Raw genomic sequence first — 25,324 nt, forward strand, 5'->3', positions numbered from 1 at the left:
AGCTCAGGCTGTGCTGAATACTAATGTCTTCATATCTGGTAGATCATTAGTATTTATTTGTAACATGGAAGTAAAATTAGTTTTGACCTTTAGAACCAAGTCAAAAGGTTGATCCATGTCCATTTCCAATTTGGTGCATTAATTGCTCCCTTTCCTAATTGTGTGTAGGACAATAGTTTCTGTTCATTTCAGAGGTAAATCGAAGTAGGTGATGTTTTGCATTCATAATTCTGTTGTTTGTTTTACTTACAAGTGAATTCCAAATCACTGAATATGTCTTCATGGGTTCTGTTTTAAATAAACAAATAAATCATTATTTCTGATATTTATTTATTTTTTTCCAAATCAGTGCATGCATTTTGCCTGAAACTAGTGGGATGTGGTATGCTTTATGATGCATAGAGGATAAAAATAAGTTTATGCATTTTTTGGTTAGTCAAGTATTAGTATTCTTGGCAGCTCTGAATAGGGGAAAAAACGCCAGCATGAAATTAATAACTGTTTTTGTTTCTGTTATAGCTACACTGTACACATCCTGCATTTTGTTGGGTATATTCCTCAACAGCAGCGTACCAATATTCTTTGAGCTCTTTGTGGAGACGGTCTACCCTGTTCCAGAAGGAATTACCTGTGGAGTTGTCACCTTTTTGAGTAATGTGTTTATGGGAGTGCTTTTGTTTTTTCTCACATTTTACCATACAGGTAAGAAATATAAGCTACTTTGTAAATATAATTCTTCATTAAGACATACGCATGTCAGTAAAGGGAAGATTTGCACATACACTTTCTGTTAATAATTAAATGTTTGAATCCCCCTATGTAGCAGCAAGGGAGAAGAACTTTAATTGTTCTTTTCTATATGCATACTAATAAAAATGAAGTACCTTAGTGCAAGATGCATATAGTCATATTCTACTTAGAATTTGCTGTAGCCAGAAACCATCAAGATACACGCCATTGTCATGTTTTTATAAAGGCCTGGGTAATGTGACCATTATTAATGTTTTTAGCTGTGGGTTTTCAAAACCACAATAAAGCTAATCCATTCTCATGCTTCGGGGTATAACTGCATTGCCCAGGAGGGGCAGAGCAGAAATTCCCCAGTTATGGTGAGCTCCATTCAGTGGGTTGGACGGTAGTACCATTGCAGGGGAGAGAGCATCTCTGCTCGAAGACAAAATACTCATTTCTTTACATAATCCAGTGGTCTAATCAGGCACAACAGTGTCTTGTTTGATGTTTTTATCAACTTCTTCAGACTTTCTCATCTCTGGAGTATTATTTGCTTTCTCATTAACTCACAATTGTAACTTTCAGCTTGCTATTTGGTAGACTATATTATTACTCTAAGCTGTAAAATAAGAACCCATCTTGCTTTCAAAGGGAAGTTGTCTTTTTATTAATGGTTTTCAAAGATGCAGAATTTTGGTTTGTATTTTGTTGTGGTAAATTTTTGCTTTGTGATGCAAGATTTATAAAGCAGTATTTTACTTTTGCTTTGAAAGCATTAGAAACTGTGAACTTTTCTATATTATCATGGCTGCATGTACTACGTAAGGTGGTGTATTTCACAACCACGAGGAGACTGACAAATTGCAGAATTAATTGTGCTTGAAATGATGAAGGTTACACCCTGGGGCAAATTTTCAGCATGCCTTGTGTGTCTTCCTGCCAGGGAATCGCAAACAGGTTGAAAACCCCATTCCAGATTGTGGTCAGTGAACACAAACTGAGAGAAATTATTTTTAATTTCTTTTTTTTTTTTAAATACTGACATTGCAAAATCTGAATTCCATCCCTGCTAGCGTTGGGTCCTGTGATACTTAGTCTTTACATTTTAAAGAATGCTTTTATGGTTAATATTAATTGATATGGTTAATATTAATTAATATGGTTAATATTAATTAATAAAATAAAACTCTGTTCACATATACTATTATTTCCAATGTTTACACTGAGCTGAAAAGATTACACAGTTTACTCTTGAGAATTTTTTCAGCATTTTTCAGAGTGACAATCCAGTGTTCAGAATTACTTAATAACTAAGGATGGGGTTCCAGTGTCTCTGTACATTCCTGATTGACAAATTATGATTAAATGAACTTTTTCCCTCATACAGGGTATATGGGGCCATGGTTTGTCTCTAGTATTTCTTTCCCTAGCAGATATCAGTAAATGCAGGTAAAGAGAAAGCTGAAATTAGTGTGTCCATACACTTGGAATATTTCCGCTATTTCTTTGAAGTAAAGAAAAAAAAAAAAAAGAAAAAAATTTTGCTTAGGACAATCCATTCTCTGTGACGCAGTTTCAGAAATGATTGCAAGTACAAGAGCGCATGTGGTCACTGGGGGGAATCAATGCCAGTGGGTGCTGTTGGCTCCTTTGAGAAGAATATCCTTTAGAAAGTCTATAATGATCTTAACATTTGTCTTTCATTTGAGTCAAATGCATCCTCTAATGGCATTTAAGAAGCTTTCAGGTAAACCAGAACTCACTCAAATTCATCTTGTTCCCTTGGTCTTGCTTTTTAGGCCAAATAATCTTTCAGTAGTTTTAATTCTGATTTCTGTCTTTTTTCCCCTTGTCTGTGATATTGCAAAGGCTGTGAAAGAGCCAAGCCTTGGAAACTGTCCCGTGCAGTGAAGATTTTGGTCCAGCTAGCACAGTGGAAGTGTAAACCTTTCTAAAGCTCAGCCTCCCTGCTAGTGCAGTGCCCTGAGACTCAAAGCCACAGCCACTGCACGTGGTTTTTGTCACCTTTTCTGCAGGGACTTCCAAGAGAAAAACAAAAGCAAATTGACCTTTAGCGTCCCACGATTGATGTGTTGTTATGCATCGCTGGTGCTGTCACAAATTCTGGACTGCGAAAGACAGAAAGGATTCGCAAGTTAAATTTGGCGTTTTATGATATTTGGGTTAAAGTCTGTTTAATCCAATTAAGCAAGAGTATTACAAGGAAAATAATAGCAAACCATTTGGCTATTGACTTCTGGCATTATATAACATGGTCTTCTCCAAGCCTAGGAAAATTTTACTAAGGTTTTAATAAGATTATTGCCTAAAATAATTTGTAAGGGTTTTTTTGTGACTGGGGGAGGATGTTGTTGAAGGTTACTGTTTTTGAAAGGTTGATTATTTTATATGTTTTTTAGGCTTCCTGACTTTGCATTGTGTAATATAAATTGTGCTTTTTCTTTTAGCAATATCAATTACAGATTTAAGAAAGTAGCAGTGTTGTAGTCTTGATTCTGTAAAAATAAATCAGTAATAAAAGAAACTTGGAACCCCCACCACCACCACCATCTCAGTAAAATTAATGTTTCTTTAGTAAACTGTCAATTTAAGTACAAAAAAAAGGAAATGGTGGTGCACTTGTTTGAAAAAAAAACCAAACTTGCATAAACCTGCTAATTAGTAGCCAAATATCAGGTGATAGGATTTCTTCAATATGGAACACAGGCTTTTAAGAGCAGTACATTATGTCTAACAGCCGAAAAGAGGCTTCTTAGGAGCTGTTTTTGCAACCAGTTTTAAATGGAATTGATCGTGCTACTCACAAGTTTCTTCTAACAAATTGGTTTTCCCTCTTTATAGTGTGTAGCAGGTTTGATTCAAAATCAGATCCTGCTGCTTCTTTATGCTTTTAATTTGTTTCAGTTTTCAGTCCATAGAAATCAAAGAACTAATGAGTAGAGTCTTCAGAAGTGGTTTATTCTCCATTAGCAATGATAGATTTTATTGTTTTCCCCCATTCTCTCCATTGGCAGGTTGAATAAGGAGAATTAACATTAGCTGGAGGCATTGGTTATGTATATGTATATAACTATAATTGGTTATATGTATATAACTATATATATATATAACACTGTAATTGCTTATGTGTGTAACTACATATACATAAGGCGTTCATGGAAGAGTCTCATAGGCAACACTAACTGTCTATTGATCAAGAGCTGTTAGGATTTTGTTCAGAACACAGCAATTTCCTTCAAACCTGCCATCAATCAAAGTTTTGGTTGCTTTAAACACGGAAAATGTTTGGTAACACTGAGTTTGGGTATGTTTTCTGCTTTACAGAGTTTTCCTGGTTCAACTGGTGCCTGCCAGGATCGTGTTTGCTCAGTCTGCTCCTCATCCTGTGCTTCCGCGAGTCCTATGACAGACTCTATCTTGACGTTGTTGTCTCTGTGTGATAACACCAGACTGGCTGGAAGAGACTGGAACTCAGCTTTGCAGTCTGCACATCTGCCTGGATTTGCACGGCTGAACATCAGAAAAACAAAGAAATTACAAGACTTAATTGTGGCTGTATTAGAGAGGGTGAGGGACAGGCTGTTCTTATGTTCAAGACCACCTTGATTTGGGATAAACGTGGACCCTGAGCGGTGGTAAATGATGCCGAAATGCACAAAGATAATGTATCTGATGTACAGGTCCCAGTGCCAGAGCAGGGGCTCTCTATTTAAAAGGCTGTTGATGTAGCAGTGAGATGTACAGTTGTGTGTGAGTATGTGTGCGTGTGTGCCGACTTATGGTTATACACACCGGGGTACCAGTAATATTCAGAGTCTTCTATCAGAACAGAAATAGTGAATAATCTTAACAAAAGGAGTAAAAATGACAAAGAGGAGGGGGGAAAAAATCTTTTTTTAAAAAGATCTCTCTTTTAAATCACTAGTCATGTATATAATGAATGTCCATTAAACAGTTAAGCTAAAGGAATTTGGTGCTTGTACACTACATTTACATTCTAATAAAGTAATTTCTGATATAAGACACTGGTACCAGGGGTTTTAGCCATATTTAATATCTCAAACAATCCTTGCAGTGTTGTTACCACCCTGGAGCACAAGTAAATGATAGCTTTAGCTGCCACTGAAACCTAACTTGCACCTGCAGTTGCCTCTGAAATATCACCAAGGTTCTGTATCTCCTGAATACAGAGCATCTGTGGTATCTCAGAAGTTTACTGGAGAGTCACTCTGGGTAGATGTTGGTTTTGTAAAGGCCACCACTGTGTCACCTTTTCTTCCCCCATCTCCAGTACTGCCTTTTTTACTGTGAAGGCCTGTGTGTGCCACTGAATACTGTGGGTGTGGATGTCAGAGTACTACTAGTTCTCTTCTGATACTTTAAGGTGTGCGTGGTTTTTAGAATTAGCTTATGATTGAGGGTGCCTAAACAATATTGTTTGTTAACCCAATCTTTAAAATCACTGTTTCCTAAAAAAAAAAATAAATGACACCTTTCTAGTTGATGAGGTGGCATGACGGCGAAATGACAATGAGTTTGACAATGACAAATAACTTACGAGTTTTGGCATGGTATGGGGAAAATAATGCCAGCTCTTTTTATCAGTACTAATCTGTGGTCGTTTTGGCCCTTACTTGAATATAAACATTAAAGACACTTTGAATAGTTTTTTAACTCAATTTTAAACCTGCTAATAATTTCTTAATCAGATTCTTAGATTCAGTTCAGCATCATTTACAGTATTTCCTTGTGTGTGTTCTGTGCTTTGTGTTAGAGGTGTGTGGATGTTTATATCTATGTATACACAACTAAAACTTATATATATATATCTTTTATATATGTTATATAAGGGTACGTGTTTACATAGGTTTATTTTAAATAATCATGCCTCTGGATGGTGGTATGCTACTGTTTGCAACTAAACCAGTCACTGCCATGAATGGAAATGCATACATATGCTGTCTGCGACATGAATTTTTTTCAGGGTGTGAATGATTTCCCGTCGTAGCAATTTTATTGCAAGAGGGTGCCTGCACATGTTGGAGGCGGCTGGTGAACAGGGTTCTGTGTCTGTGGAAGTTTGAATCAAATGCCCATAGCTCCTGTGCAGGGCTCTTCTCTGCCATCCTGGGCTGACACCGGCACTGTAAGTTCACTCAAATAAACCCTGAACTGAGCGCTACCATTCAGACATGGATCCGTTCATTGTCTGCTGTTCTTTTGCAGAGAGAATATGCCACTAATACCTTTAACTCAGGAGTGTATCTGTGCAGCAAAATAAAAGCTGTTCCCTGCTTTTATGTTTTCAGAGCAACGAAGGTATGTACTGTAGTAACAGAAAATTGACTTAGCTCGTTGCCTATGTCAGCTACTAAACGATCTTTTCTGTCTTGAAGCAGGCTTTTTGTAGAAATGGAGCTAACCTACAATGGGGTAACTCAATCAATCTAACCAGCATGTTCAGATCTGCTGGCATCATCCTCTTACTGTTTTTCAGATGGATGGTATTAACTGTCCAACTTCTTTTTACTATGTTTTAGTGCCTGGAATAATTTCAATATCCGGTAGCTGCTGCTACCTATTGTCTTCTGAAACCAGGGATCGCTTGCCAAGAGTCGATTGGAGTTGCATTGTCATGGCAGAACTGCGAGCTCGGGTGGCTTCGGAGCTCTGCTTCTGCAATTTACTGTAGCTATATTAAGATTAAAATTGCACAGTTTAGGCACTCTCCCGAGTGACAGAGATTTCTAATCCTTTCACTGCCCTGACTATTTTAAGATGGAGAAGCACTTCAGGCAATATTCAGACTGTAACCTATTCTGCCTCTGTTCCAGAAGGCACTGAACAATTCAAAATACTTGTCAGTGCTGCCAGATGCAGACTGTCCGCACAGTCAGGGGAGAAGGGTGAACGTCTTGTTTCAAACCCTGCTAGATTGTTGTTGAGTCAGTGTGGATTGCTCACTGCCCTCCTGAACATTGACGCTTTGGTAGAAGTTTCTGTGTGTGCTGGGCTGGCCCGGGCTGGGTGCCGGGTGCTGCCGCAGCCGCTCTGCCTGTCCCCTCAGCTGGGCCGGGGAGGGAGAATGCAGCGAAAGGTTCCTGGGCCGGGATTAGGGCAGGGGGTCGCTCACCAGTGACCGTCTCGGGCAAAGCAGGCTCGGCTTGGGGAAACTAGTTTAACTTACTACCGGTCAGATCAGTGGAGGGTAATGAGAAATACAGCGAAATCTTAAACCACCTTCCCCCCTCCCCTCCCCCCCCCCGGGCACAGCCTCCCTCCCGGTGTCTCTCCTGGGGCCGGGGTCAGTCCCTCAGCCCTGGTCTCTGCCCCCCTTCCCCCTCGGGGGGGGCTCCTCACACCCTGCCCTGCCCCAGCCCGGGGTCCCCCCGCGGGGCGCAGCCCCTCAGGCACAGGCTGCTCCAGCCGGGGTCCCCCGCGGGGGCACAGGCCCTGCCAGCGACCCTGCCCCAGCCGGGGCTTCCCTCGGGCTGCGGGCACCCCCTGCCCCCGCGGGGCCCTGCCCGGGCTGCGGGGGGATCTGCTCCCCCGGTGCCCTCCGTGGGCCGAGGGGACAGCCCGCCTCGCCGGGGGCTTCGCTGTGGCTGCCGGGGCATCTGCTCGGGCACACGGAGCCCCTCCTGCCCTCCCTCTGCCCTGGCCTGGGGGGCTGCAGGGCTCCTGCAGCACATTCTCACTCCTTTCTGAGGCTGCAATTGCTGTCATGCAGCAGCTTTTCCCTCATCTTTGCTGCTTAATCCCAGAGGTGCTGCCACCGTGGCTCATGGGCCTGACCGTGGCCAGCAGCGGGTCTGCCTTGAAGCCATCTTGGCGTTGGCGCCATCGCATGTGGGGGAAGCTTCTAGCAGCTTCTCACAGAAGCCAGCCCTGTAGTCCCCCACTACAAAAACTTTGCCACACAAACCCAAACCACTCTGTCTGTCTTGGGTGCTGTAGTGTGTGGCCTTCATTATAGCCCTGCACCGAGGCCGGGATGCTCCCGAGCCGAGCGGCACAGCAGGGCTCTGCTGGAAACCTGCGCTGGGGCTGCAGGAACCATTCTGCAGCTGGGGCTCTGCTGGAGTTCCCGGCAAGTCCGATGGAAATCTGCCTGGGTGAAAGCCAACGGATTGCTCCCAAATTCTTTGAAGCTGCACGGGGTGCTGCTGCATTCCACACACATGGTGTTCAGGCTTTAGGATTTTATTAGAGCAGCAAGTCTGGCTCAGGACGGAGGTGAGGACTGCAAATGTGCTTGCTGAGATCTCTGGAAAATGTGTTATCCTCATCTGTGCCCAGCAGCAGTGTCCTTCTGTGGAGGAGCAGTCCATTTCATGTAAGTAACCAAACTCAGTCCGTGGGAATATTTTTTGGATGAGGGTTATCACCAGATCCACCCTTGTTTGGATTTGCCGAGGGTCCAAGCTGTCAGGATAACTGCACTTTGCTGGAAGTTAGAGACCGCATGGCGAGCCCTAAGCAGTGCTGATTCAGTTAGCAGTAGTGCAGAACAGGCTCAAAACAGTTATTTCTTTTATTAGTGAAAGTTCTAACTTCTGAGTCGGTAGCAATGGGGTTTTCTATTTAAATGAGACATTACATTGCGCTGCTGCAGAGTAGCCGATGCTGGCAGCTGCTTGGCCTGTGACTTGCCAGCAAAAGAAGGTGCCCTGGGAAGTCACAATATTTACTTCTCTTCATGTCCCAGAAGTTCACAGCCTTGAAGAAAATTTTTCCCAGCAGTGCAGAGCCCCCTAACATACAAGAAACTGTGTTATGTTTTTATATGGAAAATGCTGGGAAGGGTGCTCTATAGTGATCACTTTCTTGTAATAGTCCTTTTTTTTTTTAATTTAAATACAGGCTGCTCCTCAGGTGTCTGCTTGGCTGGGTATCGACTCTCAGTTCAGCTTCCAGGGCTGCTGGCTTTGCTGCTTGCAAGCTGCGGAGCTGTGCTGGCTTTCGTGCTGCTAGTGAGGAGGCTCAGGGTTAGCTAAAGTAGACTCCACTTCACGGCACTGCTTGCTGTCTCTTGACACTGCTGATACCCATTAATTTCCTTTTAAATCCTTCGCCTTCCTGTGTGGCCACTTGTTCCCCTGAGCTGGAGGCATTGAGAAGAGTTTCCATGATCCCAAGCCAATTTTAGATGGGTTGACTGACCACGTACCTAATATACATAAAAATAGTTATTTTTTTTTTTTTTAGGAAATCATACAAGCTGCAAGAAAGTGCAGACCCAAAGGATTTTGTGTATATGTGAGCAGATAGTCTGTTACGAACAGACTATAATTTGCCTGAAACTTGTAATTTTAGCTCCCACACCTAGAGAGGCCGAGTTGATAGGCACCATGCATGTTAGGTATTCAGCTTCACAGCATCACAGAGTTATTCCCAACCATCTGAAAGAGCTGAAATGATTTGGAGTGGGATGTCTTTTTGGAGTGGGTTGAAAACCCCAGGCTGCATCAGTGTTTGCAGTGGTAACTCTGGGGACCATCAGGGTGATGGATTTGGGGGAGGGGGAGCATTCCAAAGGGCATTTCAACACTGATATGTTGCATTGAGTTGATCAAATCCATAGAAAATTTAAAGTTTTGTGGAGACAGGGATGTTAATGACGGGCTTGTTCTACAGTAATTTAGCAAGTGACTGCGTATCCTTACACTGCATTATAAACAAGCTGAATTGATTGATATGCGTATATTGGCTGTTACTAGAAAGGGAAGTGCTATTTTATTGTGAGGATTGACTGAAAAATGAATGGGAATTACAGTTTGCATAGTGGATATAACTGTCCTGTAATGCTGTTACATAGGGTTGTAATTGCTTATTTCTTCTATTGGGCCCCTTGCAAATGTTAAGTCTGTAACAAAGGCATTTTTGTGTTTCATTAGTTTGGGAGGTTTTTCTTTTAGGCTAAGTGTGGATCATTGTAATAACTTGTCAAGGCAACTGCTACACTGGTATGAAAGCGTATGTGAACATTTGATATCGATTTAGTGTTTGACATTGGGGCCATCGTTCTCGGTGTTGTTAAAGCGCTAGGCGAGGGGAGCAGGGATGTGCGTGCAGGGAGGCAGCAGTGGTCCTGGATGCACAGCCCTGCAAGTGTAGATGCTGCCAAAACAAACAAGAATGTCATCATCTTCTGTGGGTCCCAGCAATCAGGGCTGGGAGGAGGAGAGGAGCACGTGCAGGAGGGGAAAAGCCACCTCATGGCTGCTGTCTCCTTTCCAACAGAGGGATAGCTTCCAGGCTTACTGCTTCGCGTGTGAGAGATCATAAGTATCAACACAGGCCTCATTCACTTCCCTGCAGCCATTACTGCTACAGGGTGGGTTGTAGGTGGCATGGGAATATCTGCCTTGCTTCCTTCAGGGGTGTCATTTCGGGTGGTGCAGGAGAATTGTTGCAGAGCAGGCAGCAGCGAAGTCAGAAGATGGTGTCAATCTGTTTAGAATTTTTGCAGTTTCCGTTTCAAGGCAGATGAAACTAATAGAGGAAGAAATGTAAGTCTGTCCAAAGTTTTGACAAGCAAAAGCAAATATTTGCACAGATGTGCTGGCTCCTGTCTTTTACTTGGGATCACAATGTGTATGGAGTAATCCGTGCCCACCTGGAGTGTGAACCCACTCCCAAAGCTCCTGCCACTGCTCAGCCCCCAGCAGTGCTGGGGGAAGCTTCGTGCCCAGGCCAGGGGCAGTGATGGGGAGAGAAGGGAAGTGCTGCAGCCGAGATGCCCAAAAGGTCTGACGGTGGTGGGTGCCTGGGTTATTTGTGCATGAGGGATGTCTTCTGCAGCCCAATGTTAGCAGGGTCTCATTTTTTACTTCCTCAAGGATGAGGTTCTGACCTTCATCTTATGTTTGTGGCATGATTTGTGCCATAGGAACAGCTATGGCTGTGGCACACGGTGTACAGGCACTGGTTTTCCAAGTGTGTCAGGTAAGGCAGGTGGGACTCACTCCCTGCAAGAGCAGCTTTTTCTTCCATGGTCTCTCTCCCAGCTAGCTTTCCCCATGTGATTTCTCTACTTGTAGCTGGAAGGACTTGTTGCACTCACTTTGTGTTGCTACATAGAGAAAATACCATGAGCAAAGCCTTCCGTTCTTTATGGAGAGGTTTTTCCCTTTAGGCTCAGGCCACTTCTCCAACCTTAGCCCCTCGCTTTGCAAAAGCCAAGAAAGCCCCAACCCCGTATTTTCCTTTGCAGAGAGCACATGCAGGTTTGTGTGATGCTGGGACAGGTGGTGAGCCTGGGCACTGTGCTTGCTTGGTCACAGAGCTGCTCGGGGGTTTGGGGAAGGAATGCTTGTGCATGGGGTGCCTCCCTCTCCCCACCTGTAAAAGGGGAGGGGGATGCCCCTTGTCCCTCCCCAGGCAGGGACACGCTGGGGTCAGGGCTGGGAAGTGCTTTGGGATCCTGTGAGGAATGGGGGCTGGAGCAGGGTGTGGGAAAAGCCGTTTAATGGGCCGTGTGTCCTCAGACTTCTGTGGGGCATGCAGACCCTGGCTTTCTTTGTCTGGCCAGCTTAATTCTATAAGGTGTAGGCAGTAGGTACTGTATGGATAGAAAACGCCTCGGCAGGACAGGTTACATTAACAAACTGGTGGGAAATGGTTGTGCTTAGGGAAGGGATGCTCAGAGAGCCAGTCTGCTTGGGGCAGTCATGGGGTGCAGAGCCTCTGGGCTGTATCTGGCTCTCTCTGGATGCCCTGGATGTGCAATCAAAGCGTGATGAGTGGCAAAACCAGAGCTGGTTCCCTTGGCTTAGCCCCTGCCTGCACCTCTCCTGCGTACCACAACCTTTCTGCTGCTCACCATCACCTGGGCTGAGCCAGCCCAGCAGAGCTGCAGGGCGTCCTCATGGGCCACCAGCTGCTGCTCCCCACCGGGACAATGATGTATTTTCCAGACACATTTATTTTCCCTGTGTATGATATTTGCTAATTAAATTATCTTTTTCTCCTACCAAGTTTAATGTCTTCCACTGTGCATTTTAGAAACACGTACTTGATAAGCTGGAAAAAACAGCTTTTAATTATGTGATGCACCTAACGGTTGAGGTTTTTTGAACTGCATGAACATAGGGAGAAGGAAGAGAGTTTTATGTGTTAGAGAGCATCTTTGTAAACTATCCTTGACCTGTAAGACTGTTCAACTTTACTGGAGTTTGTATGTATTTTACTTTTGTAATTTTTTAAATGATTTGAAAGAATTTTATTTTAGGGCAAATTCTACTTTTTGTATGCGATATTGCAATGTGATGTATTTTTGTTTTTGAGAAAATAATGTTGAAACTACTATATACTCGTCAATGTAACACATCCACTGTGTCATTTCTTTTTAAAACTGGAATCTGACCATGAAGTGCACGTTACTTTACATACTGGTTGTTGCACATTAAAGGGGTTACTCAGATGTGCTACCATCACTGTTGACTAATTCCAAGAAAATACAAGGGAATTGTTTCCTTCTGCTATAATATCGCTGAAAACCACTGCAGATATTGCTTTGAAACTGGGGGTGCTTAGTCTAAATGAATGTAGCCTCATCCAGCACCCAAGCCAGCCAACAGAAAGATTTCCATCGCTTTTACTGAGCTTTTAGAGTTGGTGTCTGGCACTGCTGTTGGACCGAGGGTCCCCACAGGTTGTGGGATGCAGGGGATGGGCTGGGGCAGAGGGGTCCCGCGGCAGCAGGGAACCGAGGGAGGGCGAGGTGCTGGCAGCAGTTGCAGCTCTGATTTCACACCCTGCCTCATCCAGGCTCGTGGCTCAGGGTGCTGCAAGCCGGTTGATTTTGCTGGTTCCCACCGCTGACATCTCTGTTGGGGTTTTTGTAATAACCTTCCCATTGTGTGTGTTCTGCATTTAATTGAAACGGGCCCAACTTGGGATCTCTTGATCCATGTTTATTTTCTAGGACCAGCTCTTCAATAATGCCCTGACTACTTACTAGGGCAGGTTTAAAATAGCCTCACATCCTATTAGTGCTGGGAAGAAATCTGTCAACTCTCATGTTGTGGAATATCTGGGCCCCACTATTCTTAGCAACAGTCTCTTTCCAGGCTATATATGGGAGCTTAAGGCTCTTCTAATGATACAGTTCCTGGTTGTATTTATCTTTGTGGTGTTACGGAGGTCTCTGTCCCTGGGGGGGTGAGAGCTGAGGGTCTACCTCAGATCCCTGATGTAGTTTTGTGTGTTGGTCAAGCCCCTACGCCCATTCTTTCTCAGTTGTTTTTTTCACCCAGTTTCTATTTTATCTTTGCTGTTCCTGAAATCTGCTGGTTCCCTGGCATATAAATGACATTTATTCTCTTTCCTGATCAGCACATCCTTGATGGTGGCTCACTCTCTGACCACGCTGGAGTTGCATGTGGGCAGACAGGCTCTGCGAGAGCGGCTGGGCTGGGCGCAGGCGCTCAGTGTTGTGCCCAGATGTGGGGGAGCTGCTCACGGACACCTTGTGTCTAACAGCCGCGAGACAAGCAGAGGCTGGGGAAAAAGTCAGGGTCACTTGTTGATGCTGGGTATGGCCGTTCTGGCACCTCTGGGCTGCAGCCCCGCACCGGGGGATGCTGACATCAGGGAAGAGCAGCAGCAGCACCCGAGTGCAGGTGGGCCTGCCTCTGCTGTCCTGCCAGGGGTCACGAGGGCCAAGCAGCCGCAGTGCTTTACCCGCTCCAGGAGCGCGATCCGGGCTGCAGCCGGGGAGTTTCATTGGGAACCAAGACCTGATACACAACACCGATGCTACTCTGCACCCGCCACCATATGAACACAAATGTGCAACCAGGTGACTGGGCTTGGGTTTTTTGCTACAGCTTGGGCTTGAGCAGGCAGAGGGGAGGCACCGCAGTGTGCACTGTGCCAGGACTCCTCACGCAAGCTGCGGGGAGCAGCATGCTCTCCTCTCCCAGTGTGGGCCAGTCACTCAGTGAAGTCATCCTTGGCTATGGGCTAGAAAAAACACCGTAACTCTTTGGGAGCCAAACAAGCATGGGAGCATGTCCCCACGGTGGTGGAGCAGCCCCGGGTTGTCCCAGACTCTAAGCAGCAAGCTTTGCAGCAGGTCCTATGGCTGCAGCGAGGTTTCTTTTGGGGATCTTTCTGATTTTGCTCCACATCTGCAGGCAGGTCCCAGGACTGGAGGGGCTCTGCCAGTGGTACCAGGATGGGCTGGACCCCTTCCCTGTGCGCTGCAAGGGCTGTGCTGTGAGTAAGGCTGTCAATCTGTCTGTCCATCCATCTGCTTGGCCACAGACCTACAACCACAGTAAGTACCTGGCTCTGGCACTAAAAGACAGTGGGCAGGGGATGCAAACCTTCTCACGGGCAGCACAGAGGGAAACGCCACCTCGGTGGGACCCTGGTGAGTGGGGTCAGGCGGGCACGGGCAGAGGAAATGCTGGCAGCTGATGAACTGGCCCCACTGTGTTCTGGACCTCAAACTCTCCCCAGGGCTCTCCTAAACCTGGCATTGATTGCAGAGCTGAGGGTTGGGAATACAGATGTAGCTTTGTGGTTGAGTTCAGTGCTGGAAGAGTATCTCTGGTGGGCAAAGGAAATGACGGCTCTGATGGGTTTGTGGTGAGCAGATGAGCAGCAGAAGTGTGAACTAAACTGGCACAACCCCATACAGAAATGACTTCAACTGCCACTGAAATGAAGAAAAGACTTTTTTGAGAGAGGTTTTCAGAATAGGTCTTAGCCTGTGCTAAAGCATCACGGCTTGTCTTATCTTGTACACTTACGTGGTACTTAAAGATGATTTTATCCTGGCTGGGGCGGGACTGTGGGTCTCTGGGCTGGCATGCAAAAGTGATGCTCAGAGCACAAGTCTGTAGCTATTAGCTCCAGACCCTCCTTGGCTGTGACACCACCCGGCATGGCAGGGACTGCTGGGGACCAAGCTGCTCCCCAGGGCAGCGGCCTCCGTCAGGCAGCGAGGTTTGTCTCTTCCAATGCCAGAGGAGTGATGGATCAGCAGAAGACAGTAGTAATTGCCAGGAGGCTTTCAGGCAGAAAGTAAGGCTCTCGCTCGTGGACAGGCTGATGTAAGTCAGCATGTAAATTGGGTACAACATAAAAATAATTTCATCTGAGCTCCTATGAAGAATCCTATGAACAAAAAAATGTTGTTGCTAAGAAATGTGAAAACAGAAAACAATAATGTGGCTCCTGCCAGGGTAATAAAAGTGTATCAGTGTTATGCCTGCTCTCTCGTACAGATCGCTTGCTCATGACAGTAAATTAAGTACTGCAAAAATGGGTACAGTTTTCTCTGTGGCCATTGATGCTTCGCATCATGGAAATATCAAATGTTTCTGATGGCTGTTCATTACGCTGCGCTTGAGAGGGGAGCAATCCATTGCTGGCTCCATTATTTCCATGACAGCAAGGAAATGACTATGGGAGTTTTAAAAATGAAGGAATACAGCAAGGTTAGATGGATCGAACCTCAACAGCCTTTTGCCATTCACCATGGTCGATGCTAACCCTGGGTCTAGGAGACACCACACTGTCTCCAGAGTGATGGAAAACCAGGACTACTTTTTGCTTCCAGCTAATTGCCAGCTCGTAAACTGTGTAGTTTGACCTTGAAAATCTCCAAAAAAGTTATGTTGAAGTGTGACGATGATGCAGCACAGCGCCTCAGTGAGGAGGCACCTCTGCCCCACAGCCAGAAGGAGCTTTAAGCATTTGCTGGCTACCAGAACTGCTTCAGTTGGTGCAATGATCCAATGAGTTGCATCTTCCATGTTCTGTAGCGATACACACCGTGGACTTGACAGGTGGATGTGGCTGGTGTACAGCACCCCATTTTCTTGTCATCTTTGTAGTGTTACAATGAAAGCAAGCTAATCTCACGTGCACTTGAGTTGCTGCCATGAGTGGTCAACACAAGGGCAGTTATAACAAAAAAATAAACTCTGGCTCACAAAATAAACCTGCCCTGCGAGCACACCAGGGCAAAGCAAGTAAGGCAAGAGTCTACCCAGCTGCTGAGAGCCAGCTACGCATTTTTATCTCAACAAACAAAATTACCTTAGCTTGAATCAGCCCTTTCTCCAGAGGAAAATGGTTTGGTTTGGGGTTCCTGTAAGCAGGTTGAAGGGTTGAAATCTGACCAAAGACAGGCTGGGGGCAGGGGGCAGGTGCCCTGGGAAATGGGCCGATGAGCCTGATTCTCTCTGTTTCTGACAATGTAAGGAATTTATTGCCTGTCCGTACCTTGCTGCGAGGGGTGTGTGTGGTGGGGTTGTGTTGTTGGGTATTTTCTTTTGGAAGCAGGCTTGGGCTATGCTGAACTCTGCCGCCGCCTTGATTAATTTGAACCTAAGCTTTTTTAAACAGAAAGTGCAATAACAACTCCGTGAGTGGCTTTTTATGAAAGAACAAAACAAACCATGTTAAAATGCATTTCAGCTGTTAGCAAAACAGCATTTTTAATGAATCTCCAAAGCTTTTAGTAATTGAGCTGTGTGTTTGAGAGCATGTGGCCTCTCGGCTGTACACTCAAGGGGCAAAACCACAGGCACCGTGGGAAGCAATGCTTTTGCGGGTGTTGACTCATGCATATTGAAGAGGTGCTTGCTCCGTGGTGATCTCTAAGCTGGGGTGGCTCTACTGAGCTGTCTCAGGAGCTGTTGCTGAGCTTGGGGACTGTCCCCCTGCCCGATCCCAGCAGCATGGGCACACAGGCTTTCATAGCTGAGTGAAGTGCCAGTGTGGGCGGAGGGAAATTCAGGCGTCAGAGCCAGGGCTTGTGATCACGTTGTGATAGGGCAACGGGGGGCACTGATGGGACTGGTGGGGTTGCTGGGCACTTGTAGGAGTGCTGGGCATGGCAGTAGGAGATCCACTTGGAGCTTTTTTCATTGCCACAGCCTGACTGTTTTCCGAGGAGGGTGTCTGCATGATGCTTTGCCCTGCCACTACTCCCAGCAGTGTATGAGGATTATGTATGAGACAGGCGAAAGCCTTGTTGGAAATCAGGCTGCAGGATATTTCTTATTTTTGCGCTATCTGAAGGACATGGTGCCTGTTCAGGGGAGGAAATTAACTTGGTCTGACATGACTTGCTGTTGATAACGTCCTGGTGCCAATATGTAGCTGCTCAGTTGCTCCGCAGTGGTTGCAGCGCGTTTGTTTGAGTCCTTGCTCTGGTGGTTTTTCACAAGCACTGAACTGAACTGGGCTGGGCTGCGATTCTCTGCACCTCCTTTCCTCTGTAATGCTGTGTGTTGGCTGTGTCCTTGCCCAGGCAAGTGCCCCACCAGCCACAGATGTTTCCAGCCCTCGATGGAGACGAAAACACTAGCAAAAGGGCTTCACACGGAGGGGCAGGGCTAGGACAGGTTTGTCAGTGCAATGCCTGGCTCAGGGCATCCCTAAAGCGTTTATGGCAAGGAGCTGGGAGGAAACACGTGGACATTAATCATGTTGTACCTCCTGCTTTTTCCTTTTCCTCCGTTTCTTACACTCACCTGCCAAGCGCTGCTGTTGGAGGGGGAGCCATGGTGCGAGTCGCTGTGGTCCCCGCAGAAAGCTCTGCGCCCTGGCCCAGGGCCCTGCGTTTGCTGCACTGCTGCAGGAGCTCCCCAGCAAACCCCGTGGGCAGCGGGGGTTGCTCGGCAGCCCACTGCCTGCAGCGCAGCCCTGAGGCTTTGGCTTAATAAAAAGCTGATGGGGAACCTGCAAGATAGCAAAGCTTTCACTGTTTACTAAACACAGTTAAGAATTAAAGAGGGAAAAGGGTACTGTTGGGATGCGTAGTGAAAGTGAGAGAACAAAATGCGCTGGGGCTACAAGTGAAACTGTTATGTTAATGAATCAAATTAGCAACCGGAAAAAAAATGTTGTGGTAGACAGGTTTTAAGGAAATTGGAAATAGGTTCCAACGTGATACTTTGCTGTAATTGTGCACAGAGGTGTCTTGATGCAAAACAAAACCATTCAAAAATGACCTCCCCATGTTATCATGCAAACTAACCGGGGGGAAAAAAAAATCCATCTTATTCATAGCAAGTTTGGTTTTACTGATATTGTGCCTCTCAATTACTTTTTAATGGTCTGCATTGAAAAGAAATTCCTGTATGCACACTTGAGAATATGAAAACACCCAAATGATAGCTTATGATTTAGTAGGATTAAAGTATTATGTATGCAGGTGTAGCACGTTTCAGGTTATTAGTAATCCAATCTATTTTTTACGACATTATGGTGTAATTTTCTGTATAAAACTTCAATACAAGTCTTGAGCTGTATTGGAACATAAACTAAAATGTTCCTGACTCTGTCACTTTTCATGGTCTTTACTTTGATTAATAAATGCAACAAGAGCTATAACGTTCTTCAATACGAGGCTACAATCATCCTTCAATCAAAACATGTCCCTCAGCTTTTTATAACTTTTCGCATCAATATGTAGGGCTTGTGAAGGAGCAGCAATAGGATTTCATTGCAGCTAAGCACGTACACCTGAAAGGTTCTGCAGAAGATGAGCGTATTTTTGCTGCTTGCAGCCAGCCAGTCTCCGGGGCACAGCGAGCAGTTGTGTCCTTGGAGACTCAGTATCACGGGCGGAGATCTGGGGAGAGACGTGTAGTGCAGAACTGGAGGTGGATTTGGCACCCAACATTTCAGACAGGTTTGGTCGTACCTCACCAGGCACCTTACTCAGAAATACCCTTTTTCAAAGGCCACCCCAAGTTTGGTGCGGTGCTGTACGCCAGCATTGTTTGTGTGGGAGGGGAGGTAAACTGCAGTGACAGACTTTGGTGTTATACGCAGTAACACAATTTTGTAACCACAGAGTCTACAACTCATGGCAGATATACTCGAAATGTGGGCCTCAGGATGCAGCTGGAGTGCAGATGGGGAGGAAGGATGCATGCTGCAATTCCCCATCCCTACACAAGCAGCTGAGCGAATTTTGCATTGCCTTGACCACCAGTGTTGGAAGGAAGCTCCTTTGTGGTCCCTCTTGACCTGTCCTGCCAGTGCTGCTCAGGAGCCCTGGCCCCAGCACGGATCAGCCACGGAGGGGAAATAACACAGAGGCTTGCCAGGTTGGTCTGTTTTATTTCTGAATTATTCTTTACATTGTACAATATATAAAAATACAGAGTACCCAAAAAAAATTCACAGTGTCTAAAGGCAGTGATTACAGTCTAGGTCACCTTTATACTAAAGTACCATCAAGTTCAATTGCATAGGAAGGGTGATGTGCCTTCACAACAGAGTCCAATAATATTCTCCAGGTTTTGCTGTTTTGGGGCAAGCATTCTGCATTCGTATAATTATTTCCCATGTATCCAAGATCCGGTATTGCATCTGTCACTCTCCCACCTCAATTACAAGATAATCCTATCATTTCCATCTCACATACCATTCATCCTCCCTAAAGCTTCCTCTGTGGGAATGTTCCTAATTAACTGCATAACTTTTAAGTATGAGCAGGTTTGGTCGTCATCTAAGGAGGGGTGTGTGGATGGAAACCACACTGTCGTGCAGCTGGCTGGCTTTTACGTTGTTTGACATTTTGGTACTAAAACCATTTTTGCTTCAGTTATTAATGGCCCATCCACCCTGACCTCTGCTTGACTCCACCGCATGCGAATTAACAGTGCGCCGCTCACGGAGGTTTCAGAACTAGAGTGCAGTGTTAATACTTTTCATGATCAGATTTGTTTAAAAGCAAATCGTGGCTGGGACTTGCAGAAAGCCAAGTGCACTGAACCCTCTCAAATAGCAGGGGTGAATTTGCAGCTGAGGCTGAAGGCAGAATGGAAAAAAACCCTCAAGACCCAAACGAGTGCTGAGTGTGACTGAGCACTTGTATTTGTGGCTAAATAGTGGGTTGCTGGTTTTCCTCCAGCCAGGACTAATGCAGACACTAATTTCCAGGCAGAACAGCTGAGGCTTGGGTGAGTCCCACAAGGACCCAGCTCCAGAGGGGTTTCTCTACGGTTTTGAAGGCTCTGGCAATCGGGCAGCATCAAAACTTGTGGATTTGTTCACTTACCCCAAATCTGCTCTTGAAGCTGCCTGAACTTTCCTCCTAACAAGCCTAAGGGGGAGATTCACCTGTTCAGGTCTGGGCCTTGGTCATGAGGGCATTAAAGTGATCTGTGGGAAAAAAATTAATCCTTCAAACCCAATTTACTGGGTGTTTCTGTTTGTTACGGCAGACAGCTCCAAGGGGTGCTGTGCCCTGCCATGCGTGTGGGCTGGTTCGTGGGAGGATTAGATGTAGTACCTTGGCCACTGATGCTGGAAGCTCCAGAGACACCCAGGGCACCAGGTGCCTGGTGGCTTTTTTGGACTCCTCTGAAAACCAAAAGCCATGGGTTTGGCAGGGCTTCTCTTCCCTAAATATTGTAACGAAGCCCCCTAGTGTGACTATGAGGCAGGGCTTACAGTGCCAATCGATAACTCAGAAGGCAGTTGCTAGCTTCTTTAGCATGGAAGATGGCATTTTCCCTGTCCTGATAGATGATGTCTTCTGCTCTAATGGTACAATATTTGTTACTCCTACTTGCTATTTTCATTTTTTTTGCAGAATTACTCCCTACTTATAATTACAAAAACAATAGTGTGATACACATGAGAGATTTGGGAGGCTTATTCAGAAAATATAAGCAGTAACAAGACTCTTTTTCTTAATCATTCTTAACCAGAATGATTTAGGGGAGAATCAGCATTTCTAACTAGAAAAATCAATTTTCTTTTCAATTAAAAAATTATATTTATTATTTCATTTACCTCAAAAACATTTTTTTTAAAAACTAATGGAAAGGATACTATTTTTTTACATTTTTTTTTTCACTTTGTCCCTGTAGAATTTGAATACCAGCACTGCCTTTCTTATTCTAAGTTTCCCCTGCAGGCATTTTGCTAAATATATATATTGTGTGTGTATATATTATAAATATATACTGTTATCTATCCACTGATAGATGTATACACTATTACAAAAAAGAGCAAGTTGTTACACAAACTTTACATTTACATTTTTTATATATATATATGTATTTATATATATATAACTCTCCCCCACTACATTTGGTACAAAGAATAAATCAATCTCAGTGGACAGCAATTTTCTCTCTAGGTGGGCTTCACATCAGATCAACACTGGAGGCGTCGAATTGTCTGCATCAGACATGGACTCTGTTCCTACTCTGTTGATTTCAAACCAACCATTTCATTTTCTGAACATAAGGCATTAGGAACATTGGTGTTAAGACAATACATATTCTTCTCCATCTGTATTGTTCATATCTTTAAGAGCAGCCCTGGCTCATATGCTGAACATTCAAGTGCACCTTTAGAGCGACAGCACCTCTTATGCTGTGGTTTGATCGTCAGGTGATTTGTCTATTAGTGAGCTGTACAAGTTATTTCTGGTGGGTGATAGCTGATTGAGTAAAGCCTGACAGCAACAGCACAATACAGTTTAGATAACACTGTAATGCACACCCCTTCCTGAGGGAGAAAGGCAGCCACATCCATGGAAAAAGGAAGAATAGCCTGATTAAAGATGTTTCCGCTACATACTTAGCTGTAAGATTTCCATCATATTTTACATACTGTCTACCTGAACCCTATCTAAAGAGTTTGCAGAGAACCACTGTCTCTAGACCAACACAGGAACTGCCCAGGCTTCCCCTTCTCTGTCTTAGAAGTGAAAGACAAGAATAATATATACAGCAAGATGAGGCTTTTGGAAAGCAGTTCTCCCAACCTGAATGCATTTCCAGTGTACTTTAAGATGGCCTTAGGAATAGGAAATTTTAGCAAGCTTAACATCCAGCTGCAGGAGCATTTCAAGGTGTTACAGATATTACAGACCTGATGATCAAGCTGCTGAATTACCTGGATTGCAAGAATATCACTGTACATGGTGTCATTAACCTGCCACGCATTAGAGAGCTCCTAAAAAATGCAACCCTCACACCACATTAACATCATCCTTAAAGAACTGCACTATCATGCAGACATTAATTGAGCAATAAGTGTTCTGATTTCTTTTCTTTGCTCTCTCTCCTGGATTCTACTTCCTGCTCGAATGGAGTCTACAGACCCTTGCTGTGATTGCCAGTTACATGAAAAAGGGCTGAATCCATTTGGATGCCTGGTAAGAAGGAATGCCTTGATGAAACTATAGCCACATGCACCATCCTCAAAGCATCTGCTCTCCAACAGCCTACAAAATACCCACCTCCTAAGCCCAATGGCAGTAATGACCTATCCTGGTGAGCTGAACATTTAAATAATTTCAGCTGCTATGTTGCACTTTGGGAAAAAAGAAAAAAACCAAACAAACCCAACAGTTTACATCATGCTGTTCTGTGACGCTAAAAATGGAAAAATGTTTAAGGAGGGGGGGAAAAAAGAAAGGAAAAACATAAAATTGAAATAACTGCCAAGTTTAACTTGCTCGCATCCCCCCAAACTCCAGCTGCAATCCTGCCACATGCAGGGTAATTGCAGAATATATCGATACAGGGAACCTTCTGAAGGGGAAGCTTGGAGATGGCTTTGATTTTACAATGGCTAGAGTATTCTTGGGAGCCAGTGTTTCCTTCTGAATCACATAAATCAAAGCTGGAAAAATCCCATCCTGATAGTCTAATGTAATAATTTTCAACCCCTAGGCTACTTACTTGTTACAACTACTTTAATTCAGGATTTTCAGTGTTGCTGAGGGGCGACATGGAAATCCATTGAGACAGGGCACGAGGCACAGAGGCATTCCTCCTCAAACAAGATTTAGGGACCTGTGAAGAGCCTCCCTGCAGGTGCTGGTACCTGCTACCAGTGCTCTCCTGCTTCCCTGGAGATCCTGATTCACTCCTGCCACTCTCACCATGGCCACGCTGCCAGGCGGTTCAGGGCGGCTGAGCCACTGTGCCTACTAGGAAGGTTGCAGCAGAGAGCTTCAAGGTCTTCATCAGCTCCTGACCCCCACTGCTTCAAATGCAAATACATCCATTTAACAGCACGAATCACCACCACCACCCTTTGCCTTCCTCTGTTCCCTCTATTTCACCTGATGAGACTAGAGCAGAAGCAGAATGAGCTGCTGAATCAGAAAAACAACTGCTGAAAATGACGGGCACCTCTGAGCTTAAGGTGTTCTCGTGGCAGTTCTAACGAGCCCATTTTATTACAAATATCCCTACAGCCTTCAATCACTGCAAACTGAAGTCGCACAAAGTAATTTGAAAATGGGAGCCTACTTTATTCTTGCCTTCTGGTCAAACCACCATAGCACAGGCTTACAGAGCCATGTTGGCTTTTCCTCACAGGAAAAGCAATACACTTGTCATGAGCAACACAGCCTCTCTTCATTTCCTACCAGCTGCCTACATGAAAGAGCTGAGTACACAGCCCAAGCTGGGCTTCCAAACAAGCAAATGCAAAGGAATAGCACTAAGGAACGATCGATGTAGGCTTACAGCAAAATCTGAAATAAGGCAAAGACAAACGGGACTGCTGGGAAGTCAGTGGCCAAGCATGGGCATGGCAATTGCTCGAGAAAGATGCAGACAACAAAGCCAAGCTCGGGACCACATGGAGCTCATGCGCGTTTCAGGGTGTATTTTTATCTCATGCTCAGTATTGCAACATTCTAAAATCCTTAGCATCAGGAGTTCATTATAAATATTTAGAAACACTGAATGATAACAGTGGTGAACTTGTTCACGTTGCTAACACACTGGATGTAATTGTACATTAAGCACCAGCAATAAGTTTCCTTTTTGCCAAACAATTATGTCAGACAAACATCTGGTTGTAGACAACATGGCTTCTGCATCAAACTAATACAGTTCTTATAGACACAGTCACACACATACACAAAATTACATTTCAAGGCTGGATATACTGTTTAATAATGCTGCCACCCCAATTTACTTCAATAGCTGCAGCAGCATTTGTTTGTTGGGTTGTTTTTGTTCAGAAAAATAAAAGAAATATTGGCAAACAACGCACATTACTCAGCTGTGTTACTATTTCGTAAAGTACTGACTGGAAGACACTATAAGAATGTGCAGCAGACTTTCTGGGTCATGTCAAACTATGGAAACATTCCTTGCAAAAATACCCTCCCTCCCCTTGCAAAGTCAGAATTATTCACTCTTTGAATGCAAATGAACTAAAACCCAACAATAAAACAAAAGGAAAAAATAGCCCAAAGCATGGTGATATCCTACAAGAAGAGCATGGCCTCTAAAGTTGCCTCTCCTGGCAGACGCAATCAGGATCAAAGCTAGAACAAAAAGAGTTAACGCTGTCTCAGAAAAAAAGAAAAAGGAAGAAAGCAAAAAAAGCCCATGGCTCTTGTGCGGCAATCATCACATCTTTTTTTCCAGTGATATAAACATCTTTGTTTGTTAGGCACTCCAAGTTCATGTCTCCGATGTTATTCCAACATTTACTTTTCTCAGTGTCTCACTGCCTGTATAATTTTATTTTAATTAAGACTGGAAACATTCTGGAAAGCTTCTTTGGGTAATGCACTTTGTTTGTGTGGTTTTTTTCTCATCAGCTGAACTGCAATATTACCAAAGAAGGCTGCAAAGAGTAATTCCTGTAATACGAAAAGATTCTGTTGAAGATACAGGGAACACTGCCCTAGAAAGTTACTACTTTTTTTTTTTTTTTTTTTTTGCATAAACATAAAAAAACAAAAATAAAAAAGGAAAATAAAAAAGAAAATATTCTTCAAGTTCTTGGCACGATGGAGTCCTGCTCAGCCTGTCTCATGAGCTGTGCGTCATCCACTGCACCATTGCTATCCTGTCTTGGGAAGGATGCTCTTCACCAGACACCCCTGCCCCAGGAGGTCACCTCTTGCCTTGCTTAGAGTGCACCCACGTGTTGTCTGTTGCTGCGTGGTGGCCACTGAACCCAGCACACAGCTACCTCCTTGATGTCGGCCTTGGACAGCAATGCTGATCTTCCAGCCATAAGCAATTGCAGTAGTAAGAGCCATCTCCAGCCAAATATCCACAAAAGCACTGCAGAATGGTCCGTATGCATTTTTGTCCTTGTAAGGAGATGTGCTGTTTACGAGAAATACAATTAACCAAAGGAAAAAAAAAAAGACCCTACTGTACAATATTTACATCTAGAGGCTGGGCCAGTATTTTGTCCATAAAATCAATTAAAAAAAAATTCATATAGGAAGTGATCCAGTCCTGTAGGATCTGTCCATCATCAGCTGTTGGTAAAGGTCCTTCCAGGGGAGGCCTCGGGCCTGTAGTCATATTTGTTCAGTGTACTGGGATAATAGGTTGTCGTGTACACGTTGGTTTGCTGCAACGGGTAGAAGTTGGTCCTGTCATCTGGTATCAAATTGTTCTTGTTAAGTGTCTGTAAAAGAGAAGAGGAGATGACAGGCATGGCAATGGCGCCACATAATTACTCTTTTCTACCTGCAGACACCTCCCTCTCACCTGCCTTCTCCGTCAAGGTCTCTGTTGCAGCCACCACCACCTTCCCTCCGGCTGGGAGAGTAAGAGGTACATCGTACTCGCTATGGGGCTAG

General features: G+C 44.7%; 2 protein-coding genes across 5 annotated transcripts in view; one reads left to right on the forward strand and one right to left on the reverse strand.

Annotated features, from left to right (window-relative positions):
* SLC49A4 (solute carrier family 49 member 4) overlaps positions 1 to 12,178 on the forward strand; it is a 74,200-nt gene extending 62,022 nt beyond the window's left edge. The window contains exons 8-9 of the mRNA XM_056348040.1: positions 520 to 702; positions 4,078 to 12,178. Coding sequence (XP_056204015.1) covers positions 520 to 702; positions 4,078 to 4,193 — 299 coding nt within the window. The 3' untranslated portion in view covers positions 4,194 to 12,178. The remainder of the gene's footprint in view (positions 1 to 519; positions 703 to 4,077) is intronic.
* A 6,651-nt stretch (positions 12,179 to 18,829) lies between these two features.
* SEMA5B (semaphorin 5B) overlaps positions 18,830 to 25,324 on the reverse strand; it is a 281,838-nt gene continuing 275,343 nt past the window's right edge. For 3 of the 4 annotated variants that reach the window (XM_056349625.1, XM_056349623.1, XM_056349624.1), the window contains one exon: positions 18,830 to 25,149. In XM_056349625.1, coding sequence (XP_056205600.1) covers positions 24,994 to 25,149 — 156 coding nt within the window. In that variant the 3' untranslated portion in view covers positions 18,830 to 24,993. The remainder of the gene's footprint in view (positions 25,150 to 25,324) is intronic. The other variant, XM_056349626.1, reaches the window with a different exon arrangement.

The sequence above is a fragment of the Falco biarmicus genome, chromosome 8 (genome assembly GCF_023638135.1).
Source record: "Falco biarmicus isolate bFalBia1 chromosome 8, bFalBia1.pri, whole genome shotgun sequence".
NCBI lineage: Eukaryota > Metazoa > Chordata > Aves > Falconiformes > Falconidae > Falco > Falco biarmicus.